Source organism: Paraphaeosphaeria sporulosa (genome assembly GCF_001642045.1).
Source record: "Paraphaeosphaeria sporulosa strain AP3s5-JAC2a unplaced genomic scaffold CC84scaffold_1, whole genome shotgun sequence".
NCBI lineage: Eukaryota > Fungi > Ascomycota > Dothideomycetes > Pleosporales > Didymosphaeriaceae > Paraphaeosphaeria > Paraphaeosphaeria sporulosa.
In genome coordinates this window covers 4,917,741-4,940,092 of record NW_017253360.1, presented here as the reverse complement: position 1 = coordinate 4,940,092, position 22,352 = coordinate 4,917,741, and the positions used below count along the sequence as shown (strand labels likewise).

The window sequence follows — 22,352 nt, the reverse complement described above, 5'->3', positions numbered from 1 at the left end:
TGGCAGCATGCTGGTCGCCAAGCTGGCCGCCCCAGTAACACGACGGCATCGTTGGCCAAGTTTCGCGCTGCAGAAACCGCGGTGCCTGCATGGGACGAGCAGCGCAGCCTCTCAACGGTGGCGATGGCACAGGGACGAAGAGGTCGTCGACGGGGGTTCAGGATGAGGAGGGCAGCGCGTCAGGTGATTGGGTGCGCCGACGTGACAGAGGCAAGCCTAATCACGCTGGCGACCCTATCACGATGCGCAGCCGGGAGCCTCTGGTAGGTACGGGCCGCCGCGGCATGGATCATCCTTCACGCCATGCCCAAGCAGTGCAACCCCATCGCGACGGGCACCCACCGCATATATCAGACCGCAATGCGCTGCCGCGACGGCCTCGCTCCACCGACACCTGCACTGCTGTCGACATGGCGTGGCCGCCGCACCACCAAGCTGCCAGCCCCCAGCGGCCTCGACGACGACCGTTGGGGGCTGCGGGGGCCGTCTGCACGCCGCGGCCCCTACGCCGCGCGGGACCCTCCCTTTGCTCGGAAACGGCCATGATGTCTCGTGGAACGGCATCGTGTGCTCCTCCGCTCCCGAAATGCAACACGAGCGAACTGCTTCCTAGCACGCATCCGCAGTCGCGCAGGGCTCCAGTGCAGCGGTCAACCCGACCCATACTGGGACCCGACAGCGTGTTATCGCAAGGCACAGCACTGCAAACGGGAATACGGATCCGTCCACGCATACATATGCTGCTCGCCCCTTGACCCAGGTACCCCTCTGACGAACACACGCCTCCTGGCACCTGCTTCAGAGGTACATGGACACACGCTGTTGCTGTCCGCCGAGCGCTCGTTCGGCTGGAGCTGTGCCGCAAGCCCTTCCGTCGTCCCGCAGTGACTTACAGCTGTCCGAGCTTCGTCGATCCGCGAGCGAACTTGCACAGTGCTGTATGCACGCTGGTCCAAACGCAACCGCATATTGGCTCTCATCTTGATTGACCCCGCCCCAGCCTCCTCAATTCTCTAGCAGCATGAACCAGTGGCCCGGCCGGGCGTCTTATCGTGCTGGCAATATTCTCTGCTGCCATTGACGAGCCAGTGCGCGGCACGCTCTAGATCTCGCTCCAGCAAGACGTTCACAATGCGGCGCGCAAGCTACTAAGCGCCCGCACTAGCAGCTGGAGCTTGACCCTGTCGTGCAGCAGCCACTTGGCCCTCCCCAACCCCACGTTCCTCACCGCAGACGAGACGGTGATGCGAGCGTTCCTTACTGCAACGCAGCACACTTTTCCAGAACGTCCCGGCAGTTCACTCTGAGACGGGACAAGCTCCTGGGTCCGCGCTGAGACTCGGTGTAACGCAGAGCATGCGTCGGGAGCCGGAAGAGACGTTTCTTTCCCAGCAGAGTCACCACCGCAAGCACGATTCGCTTAGATCCGCATGGCCGCTTACCACAACCGGGTGTGTGCATTATTTTTGGACTCGTGCAAGGTCACGGGTCTGCCAAATCTCGTGGCGAGCGTACCTGGGTACGTTTCTTGAGCGAGTCACAGCCGTGCTATTCGTTCGCGGTCGCATGTGGTAGCTTTTACCATGTCCAGTCGCCATCGCAGCCGTGGGCCCGTATGCCTTGCACACCGGTTTGATGCCCAACAATTCCAGTGAAGGATCCAGCTCGTGATCTGCTTCGGCACAAAGGATTGTGAAGCGCAGCGGTAACTCTATCCAAACCGCCAATGGCAATCTTCGTCACCATACGGGAGATGAACGTCACATTGCGATGTTATGCGCGCGAAGCATGCGAACGCGCTATCGAGGCATTTTGGACCCATCCAATTGATACCTCGACGAATAAGCATAATGAGGCTGAGCCTAAGATTGCCGTGCGAGCCCGAGATCATACTGTGTAGGACCTTGGGGGCATGGAAGAGCCGATAGAGTAAAGCCGGTGTTAGATCTTCGCATTCACCGCCAGATCCAGTAGCTCCTCAGTGCCGACAACCTGGAGACGAGCCTCACAAGGTCAGCACATCAAATCGTAAAGAGGTAATGCCGCGACACATCACAGAATAACAAGCTCGAGTACGAAGTCAATAATAACTAATATTCGCTGGGTATCTGATGGAATGGGTATCAATGAGGAAAGGCGCGACCGCCATCACAGCCCAATACGCTGTGCGGCAGCTCGCGCATGAAGAATCATCCCGTTCCCAGTCGCTATGTTCCGTTTGTCGGAGGGGTATCAAATGCAAATCCCGCGAATCCCAAAACGCCTGCAAATGCCAAAGACTCATCACACCCCAACACCCAATGTGAGGCGAGCGCTCGCTCAACCTCCAACTTCCATCGCTTGAATCCACAATACTGCGGCTGCGGTCCGACAGTACCGGCCTGCAGATCATTCCATCTAATCCTGGCAACACGAAGGCGGCCAGGGCAGGTCAGGCCCAGGCGTGGAGAGACGTCGCACGCCAGCACGACTGCGTCAGACGGCATGTGAAGTGCGACACAATGCTGCGATGGTATGTGCACCCCGCAGCCCCATACTCCTGTCATGCTCAGGGTCCTGTCATGTTTAAGAGGTACCGAAGGCCTGTCGGGTTCCGGGTGCTGAGTAGTCGTTGTCGTTGTCCGGAACCGGTCAGGGTGCGAAGCGGAATGCATCGCACGATGAGTCTGGACCAGACTCATCCGCACACACGAGAGGAACTCTGCATCGATCAGACGATCGAAGAAGAAAAGGCTCCGAGATTGAAATGCTGATGGCCGAATGAGAATGCGGCGCTAAAATGATAGTGCGCTGACGTCATGCCGTTGATGTTGTAGACAACGGAAAGATGACTGGACCCCTCGTTAGCGGCTTTTTCTGCAAGCATGCAGGTTTGAACTTACATGAGGTAAACAAAATCAAGATGCTCGTTCAGTCGCGTTGGGCCTCAGGTGACTCGGAGATGGGAGTCATGGGCTTACTGGAGCGGCGAGGCTTGCGGCCACTGCTGCGCCTGCGTTGCTGCTTCTTCGGCTTCTCTGAGGCGAATAGTGGCGGCAAGATGGGGAAAGCCTGGGCCATCGGGGGTTGGCGTGGCGGTGCAGGTGCTTCCTGCAGGTAGGGGCACGAGAAGTCGTCGTCCAGGTCCTCGCCGAAGAGGTCGGCGTCGCTGATGTAGGAGCTGGGTGTGCTGCGGTACCCGAGTGCACTACCTGTTGGCCAGGAAGGGTATGCACATGACGAACCGCGGCTGGAGGTCGACGATTCGATGGAGCAGTTGCTGTAAAGGGAATCCGTCGGTGAAGACATGGTCTTGATGGAGATGGGGAGCGACTTGGATGGCGAAGAACCTGGGGAAGTTTCGAAATGCATCGCGGCTGTTGTGGGGCTCGGGATGTTATATCTTGTTGGCGGGCGTATTCGGCTGAGAAAGCCCTGATGTGCTCCCGGACGCGCTTTTTCGCGTGGTCGCCGTTCAGCTAGCGCGGGAGTAGTGTGAAGGAGGTCTACCGAGGCGGAAAGGGTCCGAGTGTATGACGGCGTGGCAGAGCGGGAACCAGATCCGAAGGGTTAGAAGACGGCAAAGCAAGCCGATGTTTGGGCGGCGCGCGAAATCTGTTGTGGGGATGTTGTCGAGTCCAAGTCAGGATGAGCGAGGGCTGAGGTGGATGTAAATAGGCAGCGGGAATGAGGGATCAGGAGGCCGAGTCAGAAGCAATGTGACTTTGCCCACGCAGAGTGTCTCGAACCGGAATCAGATGCTCTGGATGCGGGATGCTGGCCCTTGCGGCGTTATATCTTCCGTCGCAAATTCCAACACTGGGCTACGGCTCGCGACGCATGAAACGAAAACGCGCTGTCGGATCCTGATTTGCTTCTTCCGACTTACGGTGAGTTACCGCCTTTTTGACTCGCCGCCACTAGGATTGGCCCATACTTGACCGCCGGATGCGGCCTGCAAGCCCCCATGCCCACTCCGCTGCGCAACCCCGGCCTGCGCGACCGCCATTCCCCATGCGAAAATCGCAGCCTGGATGCTCTCGAGATGACTCGTCGCGGCCTGCGCAGCAACGCAGCGACAGTCATGCTGAGCTGTGTTGTGCTGTGTGCTGGCTCAGCACCCTGTTGGCAGCGCGTGAGTCAGGCCGCCACCTGGCATGGACTCGTGGCGCCCTCCTCATCGTGACCCTGAATCACAAGGCAAAATCTCCACGACTCCACTGATGCTTCGTGGGCACAGTCCATGCCCCCACGAGGCTTTGCGGAAAAACGGGGGTGTCTTCCAGTCTCGCCCACTCCTCCGGACGACGCCCTAGCTCCTGTGCTGCGCTTCCTCCCACAGTCAGCCTAGGGGCGATCACTTCGGTAGAGCTCCTCCCTCATTCATCCGGCCGTTTACATTGCCAAATGGGGATGCTCAGCGTGCGCCTGCGGGTTGCTATCCGCCGATCCGCCATGTGAGCTCCTCACAAACACAGGCTTGCGACGCTGAGCACACGCCAACACGAGCAGTGACTGCTCCGCGCGTCGTCGCAGCGGCCCCCAGCCTTTCGCCTCCACTGGCTCGCCACGCTGCCAAACGAAACACTTCCCCAAACTTTCCTGAAGCCTGAAGCCTGAAGAACTCCGTGGTCTGACTCCGCATCCCACCTGGGAAGCGCTTTCCGAACTCTCTGTGTCTTGTCTTTAGCCGAGTCGTAACCTGGGGTACATTAGCCTCGACACGACGATCTAAGGGTCCTGTCTCCGTACTATATTCTAGCCTCTGCGACTGCTCTCCACTACTCTAGAGTCTAGGTAAAGCTTTCATCCGAAGGCCACGGTGATTGACATGGCAACCATCCTCACGAGCGGCCGGACGATCAGTCCACACCAACACCCTCATGCGATGGCAAGCTTCAAGGCGGTCAGCTCCCCAACGCCGTGCCGCTCTGACGGACCCAGTGCTCCCATTCTTGCGTGCGGACGGGCGTCTGGTGCGACCTCAGGTTTGCATTTTTGGTTCACAAGGCTGAGCACGCCGGTAATGACGGGTCATCTCTGCAGTCAGCGCTCCCGTCATCTTCACCCACACCCGCCTACCGGAGCTCCCGCATGCGCCGGGCAGTTACACAGATTGCAATGCTACCAGAAATAAACACCGCCCTTACTGTACTCCCATCACGAGTTGACACAGCCTTGCCAAATGTTAAATCAGCCAAAATGGGTGCGGCTCTGTGCTGTTTGCAATCTCGGCCCTCGATAGCCACGTTGAGTTCAGGCTTCAATGGTAAATTGCAACTTTCTTAACCGGGACTCTGGAAGGCGCTTGGGCACCTAGTGGATGCTGATCCTTGGTCTGGTCGATGTCGCGATATTGGAAGACGCGCTAGAAGGAGCGAAGAAGGTTTTTCCAGCCTTCTGCCTCGGGACGAGGGCACTTCTGCCGAAGATCCACTTTGCAGTCAAACCCTGTATCTGGAAAATCTTCACGAAGAGCACGCGAAGAAGGTTGCTCGAAGGCTAATGCGCGTGGCCGATATGCAGAAATGGAAACACTGTCAACTCCAAGCTTTCCACATCTATTCTTGCAAAGTCTGCGCGTCGGCTGTGGGAACGTCCGTTGTTTGCAAACACATGCGGAACGCCTCCCGTGCGAGGCTCGCGGCAGAACTTCCGCGACTCCTGTGCGAGTCGTGCAACCAAGCGAGCAGCCGTTGAAGATTCAAGGTTTCCGTCCGCTTCCGCGAACGCTGTGACCCCTTCCCAAACACGACTCGAAGCGGCAGCCTTCCAAAGTTCCCCGCGAGATGTCCAATTTCGCTTTCGACGCCTCACGCTTGCAACCCACGAGAGCTTCCCTATCCGTCACTGCTCACCGAGCCGCTGTTGCACGCGAAAATGACAGATAGCGCTGCAACGGCTCCGCGCTTGTCATCCAGACTTCCTATTTCAGAGTGCTTTCCAGCGGGCGCTCTCACCCTCCCTCGGTGGTCGACCGAGGAGCTTGGAGCGCGCGCGACCTGTGCTTCCACGTGTGAACATCGCAGCTCGGGGAGGCTAGGGTAGCCTACCAAATGCAATGTCTGGTTGCCACGAGGGGGAGCGCTTCCGACGCCACCACCCTGGTGAGGATAAACCTCGGGCCAGAATACCGAGGTGGAAGGAAGAAATCCCGAGGCGGAGAAACTGCCTACGTGCGGTTGCTTGTCGCTCTCGCAACGGAGTGATGGCCACCACCGCAGGGAGGCGCTTCTTCCGCCACCGCATTCCCATGTGACAACAGAAGATTAACTGTTGGTGGGAAATGATATCGGCTTCAAATCGACCATACACGTGGGTCTTGGTGCCGGTAGGACAGGTAGAGTGTTGGCGAAGGAACATGACCGTCCAACTTGGGCTTGCAGACAGCAGTTGGTGGAGTCTCCGTGAAGGAATTGCCCTGCAGCGGCAAGATGGCGGACAGCTCCGCTACACTGCAAATTACTGCTGTCCACGCGGATGTCGCGCTGGGGAGCTCACCCATGCGGCAACAGCGGGCAGCTCTAGATGCATGTCGTGCTTTGGGCGGACGGGTACACGGTCGATCTCTTGCTCCAGGCCAACACCAACACCATCTGGACTCTGACACGGTGTTACTGTCCTCTATACTCCAGACCAGCTCTGCGCAGGCCTGGGTGTCTATTGCGTTTCGGTATCCGCGTTACCCACCCCTCCGCATAGGCACCGTGCTCTGGACTTCGGATCCATCCCCACACGCATCGATAAGCAACCGATGTCGCGATACGGGTTACATATCGATATGCCAGCGCTCGGACAGCGGTGCAGCGAGACCTCAACGCGGGGTACATGTATGCGATGCCACCTCCGCTGCCCGCTCGCTTGCGGTGTCGCGACCCAGGCCTCAGATCTACAATGTACTGCGCAGTCTCAGCCTGGGACATGCATCGGACTTGATGTACCCAATTTCCATTTCCCACTTCGAGCAACGACACGTTGTTTCTGGATATGACAGATGCGAAATGCGGACGGTGATTGGGGCTTACGAGGCGGATTCTCACGGTCACATTCTGGTGAGCGGCGCCCCGAATGTGCTTCTGCGGAGCAAGACAGTCCGCTGCGCAGGCGGGAGCGGGCGTGGAGATCGATTCCGTGGGGGCGACAGTCCCGCGGCGCGGAGTGCGTCTTCGCGTTTCTGCCCTAGACAATTACTCACTTGCAACGCATGCACTCTTACTGTCAGCGTTCCATTTCACAGACGCAGCCCCAGCATTTGCATTCCATTGTCTTCAGGGTTGATGACAGTATCACGGAACTTACTATGCTATTCCACCCCCCAACAAAAGCATCCCCATGGCGGTGAGGCCTCATGAGCTGTCTCAGCCCAATGCCCGGTATCGCGCCCGCCTATCGCGCTGTGCGACAGCCGCTCGCCCCTAGGGATCCCAAGTTTCCAAGTTCACGCCAGCAAAGGCGATGACTCAACCTCACCAAAATAAACAAGCGCTGGAGCAGCGCATATCAACTCACCCACTGCGTCTGCCGTCATCGACTGCGCGTGGTAAGCTTAGAAGGCCCGAGTCAATCAAGGTCAATCAAGATCAAAGTCACGATGCGATGACGCCTCTCGTCTGTCCGGTCGACTGGCACGGCAGATCGCCACAGAGTCATCGGACCGTCGAATTGACGTGTCGATCTCACCGGACCGCAGGCGCGCATGGCACAGCAAGCCGCTGATGCAAATGTGAACTCTGGACGTTGGACCGCGAGACCGGCGCAATCGGCGATCCAGAGCGTCTCTCCGGTCGCCGAGGAGGGGTAGAAAGCGCTGGTGTCCTAGACCAAGTCCAAGGGAAAAACAGACGCGCTGCGCTGCTGCGCGGGGCAATGAGCTCTGCCGACACAGACGCTCCATTCACATGCCGTCTGCAGTCTCGCATCACAGCCTCATGCTTTCCTGTCGCGTCACGCGGGACCACGGCTCCCGCGCGTGCAATCATGTGTTATTATTTCATTCTTGCTTTCAGCAGTAAACCTGACTACACAGATACGAGCGCTGCAAGCGCCCGCCGCCCCACGCGTCCCCCACGAATCCTTTCCCTTACATGTGCCTTCCCCACTCTCTGCCTGTCATCCCAAGTCAAGTGGGGTGCCGGCGCTTCGTCGATCGAGACCCTGCATATGCGTGGGCTCTGCCTGCGAGTGCAACTACGTTGTGGGGAACCACCGCATGCACAGTAGGCTGTGTGTAGGAGCGCTTGGCAGTGAGACGGTTGCGCGTTTTCTCGTGCGCATGTCTGGAGCGTGTGTGCGGAGCGTGAGGGCGGCTCGTGAGGGTGAGGGGTTCGGGTGATGGATGGGTAGTTTCGGGAGAGGACGGAAGGGGGAGCGGCATCGTGAGAAGGCTAAGGGGGAGCGGCATCGTGAGAAAGCTAAGGGGGAGCGGGACGGAAGTTGTAGGAAAGTTAGTTTTGGCTTGTCTTTTGGTGGATGAGTCCGCGGGCGAGAGGTTCAAGGTCTCAAGCCGGATTACGATTAATTCTCTAAGTTGCTTTCACTGGTGTTTCGGTAGGAGAACGTTTTGCCTCGGATGCTCAGCTGTGAACTTCGCGTTGGTATGCCGCTCTGACTTTCGCCCATGATAGAGTCATCCAACAGAATGCACACTTATCACTTCTCCCGCTCTGTCCGATTGATGATAGAAGCCTTTCTCCGTCTTGTCTTCAATCCGGTCACCTAGCTTTTGCGGTCGCAGCTGTATCCATCTGCCTTGCCCCAAGTCTTTCTCAATGACTTAAAATACCTTTGCTGCATTGCTCGAATCCCTGCTGAATCTTGTTGATATGGTGTTTCACTTCATCGAACCTGTGCTGATACTCTTCCCAATCGTAACAATGTTTGTTCATGTCGTTTTCGTCGCAGTGTTACTCTCTCTCGAGGCTAGAGACAGCGTTTTCGAAATCCGACAGATTCTCTTTGCTTCTGATGTATCTGTACTTCAGTATTTCTAATTCGAACTTAGTCTGACTTCGATGGCCTATGTCTAAAAGGATCACTAGGGGAAGTGTCTCTATGAAGAAACCCTTCGTGACAGTGTCATTTTCTTTTGCAAAGTTGCTGGAGGCGGATTTTGGCAATCAGTACCGTAATGGGTTGCTCGCCGTAAAAGCAACCGTACCGTAGTAACTTTAACACCGTAATACGGTTGTTATTGTCCCAATTAGGAAGGAGGCGTGAGCGGAGCTTTGAGCGCGACGTGCCTCTGTACGGGCACTATAGGCAAATATAATACCTACAAGCCGGCGTCGCCTTTGCCATGGAGAAGCTCATCTCGTATTTTATACGCCTCGTGATGGATCCCAATCCATTAATCTACTGCGTGGCAACAGCGCTCCACCCACGCCTGCGTCTCTGCTGGTTTCAAACACACTGGTCTCGTTACCCATAGTGTATTCGGAAGGCTAGAAAGTCGCTTGACATTATCTTTGCCACTTACTTGGCCGCAGAACAATCACCAGACGATGATATCCTAGACGACGTAGACCCCACGCGTAAGATCCTAGGTGCGTATAAATTAAGCACTCATTGACAACGTACAATGTTGGTGGATCCCATGCTCCTCACTAATATGAAATCACGCAAGCGCCAGAAATAGAGCTCCTAGATAGAGGATTACTTTGACAGCCTACTTGAGAATCTACAACTTGCCGACGAACGCATGTCAAAGCTCCTCGACGACCCACACCTTTGGTAGGTAGAAATCGGCCAAATAAAGTATCCTATACTATACAAGATGGCGATATATTACCTTATAGTGCTAGCGACGTCGTGTGACTACGAGAGGTATGTCTCGCCCGCCAAACGTACAGTCACGTGTAATCATAACTCACTATCGTTAGTGGTAATAGATGCTTGCTAGCTTCAAAAAAACTGGCTAAGGAGAAACACCGTCCTGAGTTACCTCAAGGACCTCACGGAGTATATAGATGGACGAGATCTCTCGTTTTGGCAGTCGACGAAGCTCCGGACGACGACCTAGACGCTCAACCCACATCACCTTCCTAATTAGGAAATCTATATATTATTTTCGACCATATTTTCGCCGTACAAGGCTCAAATTGCTTATTACGGCTCACTCACGGTACCGTAGAGGTCTCTCCGCCGTAACGTCGCGTACGGTAATCACTGGCAACCGTAACGTAACCGTAACCAGGTCTCACCAGCCGTATTATCTCTCGTTGCAAGCGCTGAATGTCGGAGACGGTTCGAGCATAGCGAACAGTTCGGCCTGCGGCTCACCGGTCATGCAAGTAGAAAGACTGCTGCAAATACCGTCCGCGGATGGTATCAAGTGAAGGGGATCATATCACAAATGTGTTCAATGAGACTGGCAGCAGCGGCTGAGAGGTGTTCAAGTGTAGAGGTAACGTCGATGTTCGTTTGTCCGTTTGCTGCCCGATGCGGAATGCACGTTGCAGAGGAAGGAGCACTCCACCAGCGAGGGACCTCGTCGTCAAAGTGAGTCGCTTTTATGCATTGTTCAGGTATCAAATGAAGCGTAGGCCATTTCCGGCAGTAGTCTATCCATCCTCTTCTTTTCATCGATGGGCTCTTTCTTCTCCAGATATTCGTCTGGATAGAACCAGAGAGCAGGAGGCATCTCAACAACCATGATGCTGTAGTAGTCCTGACGAAGTAATGGATTATCATGAGAGTGATATATGGCTCTCATGATAATCTGATGCTCAACCTCAACTTAGTGCCCAATACCTATCCCAGTTGTACTTGATGACCTCGTTGCCCCAAGATGTCCATCCAACGACCAAATGTCGCGAAAAGACTTCCAGCGCGCTATACTTTCTCGCATCTGGCATGTACGGCTCAAGCAACTCCTTCAGACAGGGCTTGCGAGAGTGCACATCAGGCACAGCCGCAATGATCTTCCTTTTCGTCACACGCGCATGTGACATGGTCGTCCACGCGTTTGGCGCCGCTCTGCCCAACAGCAGCACCTCGTACGGTTTCCGTAGCGCACTGTCAATGTCAAACATCGGCTCGCCTGAGGTGGTGACCTTCACCCAAATCCACTCCTCTACCAGACCCACGTTCCATGTTTCGAACAGGCCTCCAGGGCCGAGCACCTGTGTGCGCATCGCCTCCTTGTTGGTGATCCACACACCCACTAACGCGTTGTGCTCCAGATAACTATCGATGTCCATGCCCAAGAGCACCTTCTTCATGTGCCGCATGCCACCCGCCTGCTCGTACGCGCCCTTCCGCTTCGCCGATCGATTTGGCCACGGCGGGTCGAGCAGCACCAAGTCGAAATGCCGCGGGAGTACGTAGTCATCCGTGAGTTGGCGGAACGAAGCACGGAACATGTCTGAGTGTGTTGAATCGCCAAGGAAGAAGGTCGCGTGCGGGGGTATCGTGAAACGATACGCGGGCGCCTCGCGGCCAGCTTGTGTCACGCCTTCTCGCACGTGAATGTCAAGCGGGTGGTCCTCCGGGTTGTGAAAGGAGGATTTCCATGGCTCCGACGCCTGGTTCGATTGTATCTGTGCGTCGTCGCGTGGAGGTGTGTACGACATTAGCCATTTGTGTGAAACGGCTTCAATGTCGGTTGCATTTGGGTCAGGTGTCGCACTGATGGAGGCCATCATCTTCTGGAAATCGAAGTGCGTGTCCTCCTCCTTGCTTTCTGCGAGTGCGGACCACTCATGCAGCCGGCTTTCGATTTCCTTTTCTGGGTCGTCGAGTTGCATCTCCCCGTGCTTTGGTAGCTGCGTCATGAGCTTGCGCGGTAGGCACCATGGCCCAGATGTGTGACTTCGGATCTCGGCGAGAGCTGCATGGATCGTACTCCTGTACTCGATGTGCAGATCGGTGAAGTGAGATGAGTGATTCTTCTTGGCTTGCGATGTCTTGGGTTCTTCGTGCAGTTGATAAGGCGCTTCTAGTGGGGCGGTGGAGAGGAGAGTGTCCGAGCGACCCTGTGCCATCGCAATGGACTTGGGTATGTCAATGAGCGTGACATCGCGGTCTGCGTTTTGAAAGAGTATCGCTGTGTTAGGCTGCATCTCATCTTTCAAGCCCTGCATGATGTCTTCTCACGGCGCCAGTCGCTACTTTGCAAGAACATGACAAAGAGACTGCGAATTTGGTTGGACGTGAGTCGAGATGGGCTAGAAGCGGGCGCGAGAGGGGACCTTGAAGGTGCAATTGACATGAAAAAAGTGAAAAGGTCTACTCGTGTGATGGCCCGATCTGGGCAGCTACGCCATCCGTAGTCGCGGCGAAGTTGATAGTACACTTAGCAGCAGCGAGAGTATACCCATATTCCTCTTCAAAAAGGACTCGACTCCGCGACACTGCTGCGATGCCCGTTTTGGTGTTGCGGAAACCCGCCGCTCGTAGCTCGCTTTTCATCGGCAGCGGTCTGGCGTCCGCCCAGGTCTTCCGGCCCCGGCAACTCTCAATCGACCCTCGGCAAACAACGTCACCCAGCATCCTCCACATCGCGCGCCCGCTTTTCTAAGCAGCAACACACGACCACCTCGAACCGCCGCTTACGCACAGAATACTACCCCCGCACAGTCGCCTTTCATGTTACAGTCACGATAATACCGCATTGCCACCCAGGGAGCACCACCAGGGAAACGGTGGGATGTCGGAGCACATTCTTCGCCATGAAGCAGATCCACGTCCACGCATCATGACAGACCCTGCCCAGCCGAGCGCGCCGCCCATGAAGCTCCAGAGGGCACCACCGCTGTCCGCGACCGATGACGAGGCACATGTCCCTGTGACAGAGAGGAAGAGGAGTCGGAGCCCGTCGCGGGAAAGGAAAGTGAACAGGCAGAGCCCAGAGTATATCTGGAAGAGCGGACTGGCGGGGGGCCTAGCAGGATGCGCTGTAAGTCCAAACTCATCAGCCCTCGATTTTACGACTTTATCACAGTAGAGCCATGGTTAACAAAAACAACCCAGGCCAAAACCGTAGTCGGCCCGCTCGACCGCGTCAAAATACTCCTCCAAACCCGCAATCCCGCTTTCGTAAAATACGCCGGCCACTGGTCAGGGCTGCACCTCGCGCTGCGCGACATCCACCGCGAAAACGGCATCCGCGGCCTCTTCAAAGGCCACTCCGCCACCCTCCTCCGCATCTTCCCCTACGCCGGCATAAAGTTCCTCGCCTACGACCAAATCCGCGCCGTCTTCATAAAAACTCAGGCCCAGGAGACCCCCGGCCGCCGCTTCCTCAGCGGCAGTCTCGCGGGCATGTTCTCCGTCTTCTTCACATACCCGCTGGAGGTCATACGCGTGCGTCTCGCCTTCGAGACCTCCGCGCAGAAGCGCAGCACCCTCAGGAGCATTTGCGCAAAGATCTACAACGAGCAGAGCGCGCCGACGACGCACCACCCCACGAACCCGCTCTCCGCGGCTGCAGCCACGGTCGTGGAGAAGGGCGTTCCGCAGACCGGCCTGGCGAATTTCTTCCGCGGCTTCACCCCCACCCTGCTCGGCATGATTCCTTATGCCGGCGCATCTTTCCTCGCGCACGACACCATGAGCGATCTCCTCCGGCACCCGGTCCTCGCCCCCTGGACTACCCTCCCACACACTTCCCGTACCGAGTCGGAGACGACAACGTACAAGCCTGCGCAGCTGCAAGGCTGGGCTGAACTCAGCACCGGTGGTTTCGCGGGCTTCTTTTCGCAAACAGTATCCTATCCGCTCGAGGTTATACGGAGGAGAATGCAGGTTGGAGGCGTGGTGGGCGACGGTCACAGACTGGGCATCGCAGAGGTGGCCAAAAGAATATTCCTGGAAAAAGGGTGGAGAGGTTTCTTTGTGGGCTTGACCATTGGATATGTAAAGGTCATCCCCATGTCAGCGACGAGTTTCCTGGTGTGGGAGCGCGGGAAGTACTACCTTGGGATATAAGGAGCTGCGAGCATGGAAGCGTGCACGAAGCATAGGCGTTCTGGCGTTCTGGAAGAGACTTTGAGCATACCACAGTACGTACCGGTGCATCTGGGAACGAGTTGTCAAGAATTGCATTTGGTCTTGACATATAGAAGGTTCGATATACACGTGTGAGCTTCATATAGCCAAATTATTGACATTGAACTACTCTTCGGTAAAGTTACCCCACGAGCCTTGGAATAGCTAGCAACTGTCTCTCAATTACCATGACATGCTGATATCCAACCTCATAGCACACCCGTCCTCAATCGCGCCCCGGATGCCTGTTAGCATGGGCCGTAATGCCGCAGGTTGCCTGTCAGCTTCATGATCCTAGGAGCAATGGCAAGAATGCTGGCGAAGGCAATATTCTATTTTGGTTGGATATCCGATGATCCATACAATCGGTGTCCGAGTGGGTCGGACGACGTTCCGTGAAGCGTAGGGCTAGTGAACACTGTTCATCAGCTCGTGTTGTAGTGGTAGCTAATACGTGATGGAATGATAGCTGAGTTCGATCCGTGGGTGAGAGCGTGCCAACATGTACTGCTCTCGTAGGTACGCTGGCCATCAGTTGGGTAGTTGGTGGTGATTTATCTTCCGTGGAACTTTGTTGTCCATCACGTTGCAACATCAGCTGTAGGGGCAGCAATTGGCGCCTGAGCTGGAACAGCGCCAGGTGGAGGGGCAGGGTGACCTCCCCTCGTACCGCCACGACCGCCACGACCACGCGGTCCGAAACCGCCACGGCCCGGTGCGGGCCTAGGAGGTTGGGGGCGGGGTGCCGGAAAGCCCCGGGGGACCTGATGCTTCTCCTTTCTTTCCAGGACCTGAACGGCACCCTGTGCAACTTTGACTGTGCCCGCAGCGACTGCGTTTCGTAATCCCTCTGGATCGACAAAATCAACATAGGCAAAGCCCTTGCGTTTGTCAATCTCGACTTTCTCGATTGCTCCGAATGCCTTCATGGCTTCTTCAATCAGAGGCTCCGTGATGCCTTGAGACGCGTTGGCGTGTTTTAGGAAAGCCTGCTTGCCCATTGGAGCTGGACCTGGGCCTGCGGCGGCGTGCGCAGGTGTAGGATTAGCTGGACGCGGAATGGGGCTGGCTTCAGCCTTCAATGGCGTGGCCTGAGTTACTGTGTTGGTATTTCGAGCGGCGGCAGGTCCCGTAGGAGGAACACGTGCAGTAGCAGGACCTTTAGGTGGCGCAGTAGGCTGAGTCTGTGGGGTTTGCGGCTTCTTGAGGATTATGGGCGCTGGCGTGGTGCCTTGCTTCGCCGAAGCTTTGGAGCTCTCCCCTTCCGTTTTAGTGTTCGTCTTATCGGCCATCGACGCTTTGAAAGCTCTACGTTCGGCGCGCGATGGCCTCTCCTTCTTCGGCGAAGCTGGAGCCGCTTTCTCTGCAGCGATAACAGCGGCAGCAGGTGCGCTGACAGGCTCCTTGCCTTTCGACTTAGGGACGGCGTTCTCCTCCTGTTTGGGATTGCTTTCCTGTGTGGCGGATGAGATTTCGCGCTTCGTTCCTCGTCGACGATTCGGTGCAGGTCCAAGACCCAGGTCACGCTGAAGTATGCCTTTGGCGATATTAACGTTTCCGCGCTTGCGTTCTGAGGTCGCTGATGAAGGGCCTGCAGCACCCTTGTCAACCGCGACATTCTCTTTCTGAGCAGCTTCCTTGTTCAGAGCTTTGGCAGCTTCTTTCTGTGCCCTCTCTTTCTCAGCCCTGGTGGGCTTGCGATTCTTGTCTCCCGGAGCGTTCTCCTTCCCAGGTTTGGCCAGGATCTTCTTCTCACCAGCATCGTCTTTGTGCTCGCCACGGCCCTTCTTCTGTGGCTTCTCCTTATTGGCCTTCCTCTCCCTGAGTGCTTCGATCAGCGGTGTCGTCTTCACCTTCTCTTCCTTTGCTGGTTCGCCCTCTGGTGCAGCAGGTTTCGTGATGGGGGCAGTCAAGCTCTCTAAGAACTCCTTGAACTCGGAGTCTTGGTCGATGGTGCCTTGGCGAGCATCGTTCCTGCGTCTATTTGCTGGCAGCTTCATATAAGGGGCGTACTCGAGAACTGGAGGCCCGATCAGGGCGCTGTCCTGGAAAGACTTGGCGGCATCGTGGAATGTAATCTCGCGGACGCGGTCGCCAAGGGCGGAAACGAAAGGCTGCTGCGTGACGTGGATGTAGGCGCGAGAGGGTTTGGAGGGTTTGGCTAGGCTGAGAGAAAGTCAGTGTGTGCTTTACAATGGATGAGGTGGGGCATACTCTTTGGAAACCTTGCCCTTCCGGTAATTAAGCCAGTCGACCCGGCCAGCGCCGACTTTCCACTCCTCTCCGAGGAAAGTTTCGAACTCGGTCCGAGTCAGACCAGGGGGTAGTCGTCGACATATGAGCTTCAGACGCGGCGCTGGGATTTTGGGTCCGCGGGGTGCTGAAGCGGGGGCGTTCTTCTGCAGTGCCGTCACGGGCAGGACGCCATTAACGCCAGCCTGGGGCGCCATTTCGCCTCAAAGGATCAGACGTAGCTAGCAGAGTGCTGTGGCACCGGGGCAATATAATCGGGTTATGAGGCGGGAGCGAAATCCAAGAGGTGGGTGGCAGGGTGTTTAAGAGGCGCAAACATTGGAACCGTGGAATCCAAGCTCAACAAACAGCGTGCCTCGACGTGAAGGCAGGCGCACTGGTCAAGTATAGCAGGAGCTTCTTGTAGGCGCGTGTGACTGGTAAGTGGCAGTGGTGAAGGACTGACGCCAGTCGATGGCGCTTGCCGAAGCGGGTCCCCAGGGCAGGTGCGCTTTGGCCAAGCAGCTGCCACCGCCGCACCTCGACGACGGCCCACGCTTCCACCTCATCATGCATGTCCAGCGCCAGGCTCGCTACTGAAATTCGCTTGCTCTGCCCTCATTCCTACGCTGCTTCTCGCTCTCTTCCCCCCGCAGATGTTGCCCGAGAGCCTCGCTACGTCACGCTTGATAGTCATCGCCGCCCCCCTCACACGACTGTCCTATTCCTCGCCATTGCTGCGTTGAATAATCTGAGAGGCGCATCTAGAGGTCTTCCTGGTTCCTGACAGCTGCAATATATCGTAAACATGGGGAGAGACAGCGACGTTCCGCAACCCGGACCCGCGCGCCTTTCGAAAGGCGCGGGGCCGGACGAGTGGTTAGAGCAGGCCAAGCAGTGCAAATACCTGCCAGAGGCCGAGATGAAGCGCCTCTGCGAAATCGTCAAGGAATGCCTCATGGAGGGTGAGTTCTAGTCCCTGCGTTGCGACAGACAGCAAGCACCCCCCTCACTGTATCCGCTCGTAGTGGGGTTCCATGCACTGACCCACTTCTCTAGAATCCAACATCCAGCCTGTCCGGACACCCGTAACAGTCTGCGGTGATATACATGGCCAGTTCTATGACCTTCTCGAGTTGTTCCGCGTCGCTGGGGGTATGCCTAGCGATGCCCCAACCGCCCCACTTGCTCCCACCATACCCCCAACCATAAAGCCAGAGGATATTGAGCCGCCAACCACGATCAAGGATCCCAGAGCGAAAAGGAAAATGAAGCGGAGATTCCAGAGCGACGAGAGATATACCGGTCCAAGCAGTCCTAACGAGGGTGGAGATTTGGAGGAAGAGGAAGAGGAGGAAGAAGAACGCGGTCGGAGTAGGAGCATCACAGGCCGAAGAAGCACGGAAGAAGAATCAGCTACGCGCAATATCCCCGCGGGCAACGGGCAACAGAACTTCATTTTCCTGGGTGATTTTGTAGACCGAGGCTATTTCAGTTTGGAGACGTTCACGCTGCTGATGTGCTTGAAAGCCAAGTGAGTCATGTTCCCATTGTCAGATAGGTTGGTCACTGACCTGGCAGGTTCCCCGACCGAGTTACGCTTGTCCGCGGAAATCACGAGTCCAGACAGATTACCCAGGTATACGGTTTCTACGAGGAGTGTCAGACCAAATACGGCAATGCGTCCGTATGGAAAGCCTGCTGCCAGGTTTTTGATTTCCTTGCGCTGGCAGCAATTGTAGATGGCAAAGTTCTCTGCGTCCATGGTGGACTCAGTCCTGAGATCCGAACACTGGATCAAATCCGTGTTGTTGCGAGAGCGCAGGAGATCCCACACGAGGGTGCCTTTTGCGATCTGGTCTGGAGTGACCCGGAAGAAGTCGATACATGGGCCGTCTCCCCAAGAGGTGCCGGATGGCTATTCGGCGACAAGGTGTCATCAGAGGTCCGTTCAGTCCAAGCTCGATGTACATGTGTGCGGCTAACGTGTTCTAGTTCAACCATGTCAACGGATTGCAACTCATCGCTCGAGCGCATCAGCTTGTGAACGAAGGCTACAAGGTACTTCAACTACTAGAAATCTCTTCACAACATGCTGACCACATGTAGTACCACTTCAAAGACAAAGATGTTGTCACCGTCTGGTCTGCGCCAAACTACTGCTACCGCTGCGGCAATGTTGCTTCCATTATGAACCTCGGAGAGGATCTCAAGCCCGAATTCCAGATCTTCAGCGCCGTGCCCGACCACCGACGCGCTGTACCAGCAGGACGGGGTACCCGTGGTGAATACTTCCTTTAGTTGTCCTATGTGTACGTACATATTTTGGGTGCTTTGGACAAGATACCTTGTATAGCATGGCAGGCGATAGACCTGGTGGAGGTATCGAAAGCATGGCGCACTGCATTGCTATGATGAATGGAGGTGAAACAATACCCCGGAGTTGGAATGGACTAGCAATGAAGGCTTTGTATCATAATAGAGTGGCCGCAGCACTCGTAGCTGTAGGAATAGCAGCGACGTTGATGGAGCCATGTGTGTCAGACTCGTGATGTCGGCCTGGCTGACCAATGTATCGCCTTACAAACAAGAAAGAATACAGGCAGCTTCCCTGTCCGTGACACGTAGCGCACAAAACGCAAAAATCACGCCTGTCCTGTGAGAGTTCCCAGGTTGATCAAAAAGCAAAAATCAGTGGAACAGCCACCTCGCTCACACTTCCCAACCCTAGTTAGAGTAATCCAGCGCCGCCGTCCAATGGTGAATACCCGACTGCAGAATTGCTTCCCTCGTCTGATTGTATTCATTGCTTAGGGCCGCTCAGCATCGCTGGTTACCCAAGCGAGTGAGAAAACGACCACCACCGGACTCGAACTGGGCTCCTATTAGAGTAAGATGCTTGGGAGGCGCATGTGAGATTACGGCCTATCTTCTGAAATTTGGACCCGTTACAGGTAACCATTTCCTCCGAAATTGCAGTATATATAGCAGGATAACTGAGACAGGGAGAAGGTGGAGGCGGTTGTGAGGTGTGTGAGGGCCAAAAATTGTCGAATGGGCCAGAGCGCGTCTCGCTAGATTTTGTGGGTTAGTGGTGCGGGGCTCGTCCGCCCCGTTGCGGTTTTCCCCAAGCAACGTCGAACGCTTTCGGCTTTCCTGGACATCTACAATATAGACAAACTCCCCGACTCGACCTCGTAATGTCATTAAGAGAGATCATAGGGGTCCAAAGATCTCAGTATTACAAAATGTTTCACGCAGACTGGAATGCTCTTCTGGGGCCTGCAGTTGAGCACATTTAGTCTAAAGTCATACCAGTCGTTTCATGCGATTACAGTATGTCAGATTACAACATAGAAACAAAAATACAAGTCGCAACGTACTAATACAACAAAGGTGAACCTAGTCTTGGACGTACAGCAAACCTTACTCAGAACGACTCAAGAACCACACGCGCGATCCCATCACATTCCCACTCCCTCATCACTACGAATCCGCACCCTTCGCGCACTGCTCCGGACACAACAGCGCGGGATGCCCCTCATCGGCCCAGTGCTCCAAATTCTGACACGTGCACACCTCGACGGTCCCAAACCCAACACCCCCCTCATCCTTCTTCGGCACCCACGCCTCCCACGGCTGCCCATCCTCAATGTCATGCGTGAAGCTCCCCAGGCTCTCCGTCTCGCAGCCATCATTGAGCCCCTGCTTCTGCATGTGTCCACTCACTTTGACGCCCCACGGGTAGTATATCGCGCTGCAGTGCCACGGGCCATCAGGACACTCTGCGTCGGAGGCTTCCGCGATCGAGTCCGTGACTTGCTCGGCGACGCTGAAGCCTGCGGCCGCGCCCAGGCTGACGGGTGTCCCCGCCGAGAGCCCGATTTCGCCGCCGATTTGCCACTGGTAGCCGGTTGAGTGGCTGGATTCGAAGGACACGGCTGGATTTGGGGTTAGCAGGTGCGTGGGAGAGGGTAAAAGGGTGGACGTACCACCTCCGCCGTCGACGCTGCGGCCGGTTTGCCAGCTGGGCCCGTTGGTTTCTTCGGTCTTGTCGACGACGGCGCAGTAGCGCGTCTCGGGGGGCGGGCTGAAGATTTGGGGGTTGGGAAGCGCGAAGGTGGCGGGCAGAGCTGCGAGGGCGAGGATTTGGGTGTAAACCATTTTGACTGGATATGGTGGTTCTGCGAGTGCGGTGTAAGGCCTTGTGGTTGTTGGCTGTGTATTGCTGGGAGGACTGCTGATGTGGTGGGAGAACACCAGGAGACGACGAAGTCTTTATATGCGGCCAAATCGTCTGTACGATCCTTTTCCTTCGCACTGCCATCTTCTCACGACGATCGCGCGTTCAGACATCTTGGCTTGAACGGGGCTCAGGTACCTTCGCACGCTCAAAATGCTCCAAGCTTGCAAGACGCACACATAGATCCAAACTTGGCGTCGTCATCGCGGTGACTTTGCTCCTGGGCAGTACTACCAAAAGCTTCGCCTTTTTCCCATAAGTACGACCCCGGGATTCCGGAGGCTGAGAAGGATACGAAGGGGCAGTATTTCCCCGACCTACGTTTTTGATCGACAAACCCACGCGCGCAATCATAAGGCGCCGATTCACATGGGGACCGCAGACTTGACGTCATGCTGCTATACAAAGAAAGTTGAGGCTGAGTAGGAGCGCCGATTCGTATACCCCGTTGCGGTGCAGGATTCTTCACGGACCGCGCAAGGGTCAGAGTGTTTGGTGTCGGGGGCGATCACAACTTAGCCCCCACCACTCACTCCAATCGTTTGTGGTGAGTACTCGTGTCGATCAGCCCGATGTGGGCATACGAAGTCAGACGCTTGCTCGTATAGGATTCTAATCACTGAGATTCTGGTGCCTGTGCTCGTCTCATGGTGGGGTCGCGATACTCTGGCCCGCAAGCCACTGACGAGATTGAATCATTTTCAACAATCGATGGACGATTTCACTCACTTGCGTAGTAGAATTCGCGGACTCGGTGTCAGCAACTTTGAATAGCTTATTTGCGCTACTAAGTAATATCCTTCACACTACGCACTCCACTGCGTGACCGTCATTATCATGCTCGTGCATCGACCGGTCAAATGAAACACCAAACTCCATGGCCATGCACAAAGCACACGCCAGTCTTCTTAGCACGCAGAAAACCACAATATCGACAAAGAACCAAAGCCAACTCGTCCCATCATCGTCACCTTAGCATACCGCCAACCACTCCCAGCGCTACACCAGCTCCTACACCATACCTCCCTACACCGCACCTGCCTGCGCTGCTACCATCTCCTGGCCCGTATGTCGAACAGGCCTGGACATTCCAGTCGCCCGAGCACGCAGCCTGGCTCAGACTGCTGCAGATGGAATTCGCAGCGGCAGTTCCCACGCTCGGCACAGCTGTGATGGTGACGCCGCCATTAGGCGCAGAGACGGTGACGCCAAAGTTCTGGCCACCGGCTAGAGCAGCCGTGCAGCGCGCAGCATCCGACTGGCAGCGCGAATAAGCGGATGAGCAGGCGGCTGCGGATCTGTAAGTCGTGGGGAGGTAGGCGAAGGGGAAGAAGGTGTTTGGTACCCAGCTTGTTGCGCCTGCGGAGCCTTGGACGAAGTCGGTGCTCGTGCCTGGCGTCACCGTGATTGTTGTTGTGGCTCCGGTAGGCGTGGTAGTCTGGGTGCCGGTGCTCGTGGGCGAGGTTCCTTGGGTGATGGGCGCGATGGTGCCGGTGCAGGCACTGCCGTTCGGGCAGCACGCTGGGTGGCCCGCGCCGTCGATGGAGCAGACCTCAGTAGTCCTGCAGCATAGGCCTGGCTGGTTGATGTTTGTGCAGGCCCGGTAGCCCGAAGCGCATTCGTTGGAGCCAGTTTGGCGCTTCAGCAGGTCCAATGCGGCATCGTCGACGAGCGTGTCGTTACTTTGCGCGGGCGACTGCTGTAGCTGGGCGGGTTGGAACGGGGAAGTAAAGTCCGGCGCAGCAAACGCAATCGCGGGGAGGAACAGCAACGCGGTTCGCATTCTCATGGATGAATTGGTCGGCCCACAGTCGACGCAGAGACGAGGAATGCGCCGTGGCGCGAGGGATGTTTTTCGGTAGCGTTTCGCGTGGCGCGGTGTAAACAGACTGCGGGATTGGGAAGTGTAGGC

General features: G+C 56.2%; 12 protein-coding genes across 12 annotated transcripts; 5 read left to right on the top strand and 7 right to left on the bottom strand.

Annotated features, from left to right (window-relative positions):
* The first annotated feature begins 353 nt into the window (after positions 1 to 353).
* Positions 354 to 999, top strand: CC84DRAFT_1160257 (uncharacterized protein). Its single transcript, XM_018177456.1, has one exon. It carries the CDS (start codon positions 361 to 363, stop codon positions 544 to 546), a length of 186 nt encoding a protein of 61 aa, XP_018043377.1. The 5' UTR covers positions 354 to 360; the 3' UTR covers positions 547 to 999.
* Positions 1,000 to 2,770: 1,771 nt separating this feature from the next.
* Positions 2,771 to 3,813, bottom strand: CC84DRAFT_175049 (uncharacterized protein). The gene is made up of 2 exons (XM_018185457.1): positions 2,883 to 3,813; positions 2,771 to 2,831 (listed from the first exon to the last, which is right to left on the bottom strand). The coding sequence occupies exon 1, from the start codon at positions 3,349 to 3,351 to the stop codon at positions 2,911 to 2,913; it is 441 nt and encodes a 146-aa protein (XP_018043376.1). The 5' UTR covers positions 3,352 to 3,813; the 3' UTR covers positions 2,771 to 2,831; positions 2,883 to 2,910.
* Positions 3,814 to 3,946: 133 nt separating this feature from the next.
* CC84DRAFT_1227806 (uncharacterized protein) lies at positions 3,947 to 4,717 on the top strand (the record flags this gene model as incomplete). Its single annotated transcript, XM_018183623.1, has 2 exons — positions 3,947 to 4,114; positions 4,296 to 4,717. 2 exons carry the CDS (start codon positions 3,947 to 3,949, stop codon positions 4,590 to 4,592), a joined length of 465 nt encoding a protein of 154 aa, XP_018043375.1. The 3' UTR covers positions 4,593 to 4,717.
* Positions 4,718 to 5,672: 955 nt separating this feature from the next.
* Positions 5,673 to 6,325, bottom strand: CC84DRAFT_175002 (uncharacterized protein). The gene is made up of 2 exons (XM_018185456.1): positions 6,033 to 6,325; positions 5,673 to 5,986 (listed from the first exon to the last, which is right to left on the bottom strand). The coding sequence occupies exons 1-2, from the start codon at positions 6,232 to 6,234 to the stop codon at positions 5,820 to 5,822; spliced, it is 369 nt and encodes a 122-aa protein (XP_018043374.1). The 5' UTR covers positions 6,235 to 6,325; the 3' UTR covers positions 5,673 to 5,819.
* Positions 6,326 to 6,413: 88 nt separating this feature from the next.
* CC84DRAFT_1171633 (uncharacterized protein) lies at positions 6,414 to 7,331 on the top strand (the record flags this gene model as incomplete). The annotated part of the gene is made up of 1 exon (XM_018179920.1): positions 6,414 to 7,331. The coding sequence occupies one exon, from the start codon at positions 6,414 to 6,416 to the stop codon at positions 7,329 to 7,331; it is 918 nt and encodes a 305-aa protein (XP_018043373.1).
* Positions 7,332 to 8,023: 692 nt separating this feature from the next.
* Positions 8,024 to 8,413, bottom strand: CC84DRAFT_1160255 (uncharacterized protein). Its single transcript, XM_018177455.1, has one exon. The coding sequence runs from the start codon at positions 8,378 to 8,380 to the stop codon at positions 8,099 to 8,101; it is 282 nt and encodes a 93-aa protein (XP_018043372.1). The 5' UTR covers positions 8,381 to 8,413; the 3' UTR covers positions 8,024 to 8,098.
* Positions 8,414 to 10,210: 1,797 nt separating this feature from the next.
* On the bottom strand, positions 10,211 to 12,360 carry CC84DRAFT_1160253 (MT-A70-domain-containing protein). The gene has a single exon (XM_018177454.1). The coding sequence runs from the start codon at positions 12,057 to 12,059 to the stop codon at positions 10,710 to 10,712; it is 1,350 nt and encodes a 449-aa protein (XP_018043371.1). The 5' UTR covers positions 12,060 to 12,360; the 3' UTR covers positions 10,211 to 10,709.
* A 346-nt stretch (positions 12,361 to 12,706) lies between these two features.
* On the top strand, positions 12,707 to 13,905 carry CC84DRAFT_1078477 (mitochondrial carrier; the record flags this gene model as incomplete). The annotated part of the gene is made up of 2 exons (XM_018173800.1): positions 12,707 to 12,874; positions 12,949 to 13,905. 2 exons carry the CDS (start codon positions 12,707 to 12,709, stop codon positions 13,903 to 13,905), a joined length of 1,125 nt encoding a protein of 374 aa, XP_018043370.1.
* A 160-nt stretch (positions 13,906 to 14,065) lies between these two features.
* CC84DRAFT_1255146 (uncharacterized protein) lies at positions 14,066 to 16,643 on the bottom strand. The gene is made up of 2 exons (XM_018184510.1): positions 16,180 to 16,643; positions 14,066 to 16,131 (listed from the first exon to the last, which is right to left on the bottom strand). The coding sequence occupies exons 1-2, from the start codon at positions 16,413 to 16,415 to the stop codon at positions 14,547 to 14,549; spliced, it is 1,821 nt and encodes a 606-aa protein (XP_018043369.1). The 5' UTR covers positions 16,416 to 16,643; the 3' UTR covers positions 14,066 to 14,546.
* Positions 16,644 to 16,744: 101 nt separating this feature from the next.
* Positions 16,745 to 18,733, top strand: CC84DRAFT_1109971 (serine/threonine protein phosphatase-like protein). The gene is made up of 5 exons (XM_018175238.1): positions 16,745 to 17,162; positions 17,257 to 17,731; positions 17,779 to 18,142; positions 18,193 to 18,258; positions 18,307 to 18,733. The coding sequence occupies exons 1-5, from the start codon at positions 17,006 to 17,008 to the stop codon at positions 18,496 to 18,498; spliced, it is 1,254 nt and encodes a 417-aa protein (XP_018043368.1). The 5' UTR covers positions 16,745 to 17,005; the 3' UTR covers positions 18,499 to 18,733.
* A 652-nt stretch (positions 18,734 to 19,385) lies between these two features.
* CC84DRAFT_1160249 (uncharacterized protein) lies at positions 19,386 to 20,385 on the bottom strand. The gene is made up of 2 exons (XM_018177453.1): positions 19,594 to 20,385; positions 19,386 to 19,533 (listed from the first exon to the last, which is right to left on the bottom strand). The coding sequence occupies exon 1, from the start codon at positions 20,359 to 20,361 to the stop codon at positions 19,684 to 19,686; it is 678 nt and encodes a 225-aa protein (XP_018043367.1). The 5' UTR covers positions 20,362 to 20,385; the 3' UTR covers positions 19,386 to 19,533; positions 19,594 to 19,683.
* Positions 20,386 to 21,407: 1,022 nt separating this feature from the next.
* On the bottom strand, positions 21,408 to 22,223 carry CC84DRAFT_1077593 (uncharacterized protein; the record flags this gene model as incomplete). The annotated part of the gene is made up of 1 exon (XM_018173764.1): positions 21,408 to 22,223. One exon carries the CDS (start codon positions 22,221 to 22,223, stop codon positions 21,408 to 21,410), a length of 816 nt encoding a protein of 271 aa, XP_018043366.1.
* Between the last annotated feature and the right edge of the window lie 129 nt (positions 22,224 to 22,352).

What these genes read in the sequence shown, in the direction of transcription:
- CC84DRAFT_1160257 (XM_018177456.1), top strand. Translation starts at nt 361, where the DNA reads ATGCGCTGCCGCGACGGCCTCGCTCCACCGACACCTGCACTGCTGTCG.
- CC84DRAFT_175049 (XM_018185457.1), bottom strand. Translation starts at nt 3,351, where the DNA reads ATGCATTTCGAAACTTCCCCAGGTTCTTCGCCATCCAAGTCGCTCCCC.
- CC84DRAFT_175002 (XM_018185456.1), bottom strand. Translation starts at nt 6,234, where the DNA reads ATGGGAATGCGGTGGCGGAAGAAGCGCCTCCCTGCGGTGGTGGCCATC. An exon ending in GCAACCAGACATTGCATTTG is followed by an intron (nt 5,987 to 6,032) that starts GTAGGCTACCCT and finishes CACACGTGGAAG; the next exon opens with CACAGGTCGCGCGCGCTCCA.
- CC84DRAFT_1160255 (XM_018177455.1), bottom strand. Translation starts at nt 8,380, where the DNA reads ATGCCGCTCCCCCTTAGCCTTCTCACGATGCCGCTCCCCCTTCCGTCC.
- CC84DRAFT_1160253 (XM_018177454.1), bottom strand. Translation starts at nt 12,059, where the DNA reads ATGCAGGGCTTGAAAGATGAGATGCAGCCTAACACAGCGATACTCTTT.
- CC84DRAFT_1255146 (XM_018184510.1), bottom strand. Translation starts at nt 16,415, where the DNA reads ATGGCGCCCCAGGCTGGCGTTAATGGCGTCCTGCCCGTGACGGCACTG. An exon ending in AAGGGCAAGGTTTCCAAAGA is followed by an intron (nt 16,132 to 16,179) that starts GTATGCCCCACC and finishes ACTTTCTCTCAG; the next exon opens with CCTAGCCAAACCCTCCAAAC.
- CC84DRAFT_1109971 (XM_018175238.1), top strand. Translation starts at nt 17,006, where the DNA reads ATGGGGAGAGACAGCGACGTTCCGCAACCCGGACCCGCGCGCCTTTCG. An exon ending in CTGATGTGCTTGAAAGCCAA is followed by an intron (nt 17,732 to 17,778) that starts GTGAGTCATGTT and finishes CTGACCTGGCAG; the next exon opens with GTTCCCCGACCGAGTTACGC. An exon ending in TTGTGAACGAAGGCTACAAG is followed by an intron (nt 18,259 to 18,306) that starts GTACTTCAACTA and finishes GACCACATGTAG; the next exon opens with TACCACTTCAAAGACAAAGA.
- CC84DRAFT_1160249 (XM_018177453.1), bottom strand. Translation starts at nt 20,361, where the DNA reads ATGGTTTACACCCAAATCCTCGCCCTCGCAGCTCTGCCCGCCACCTTC.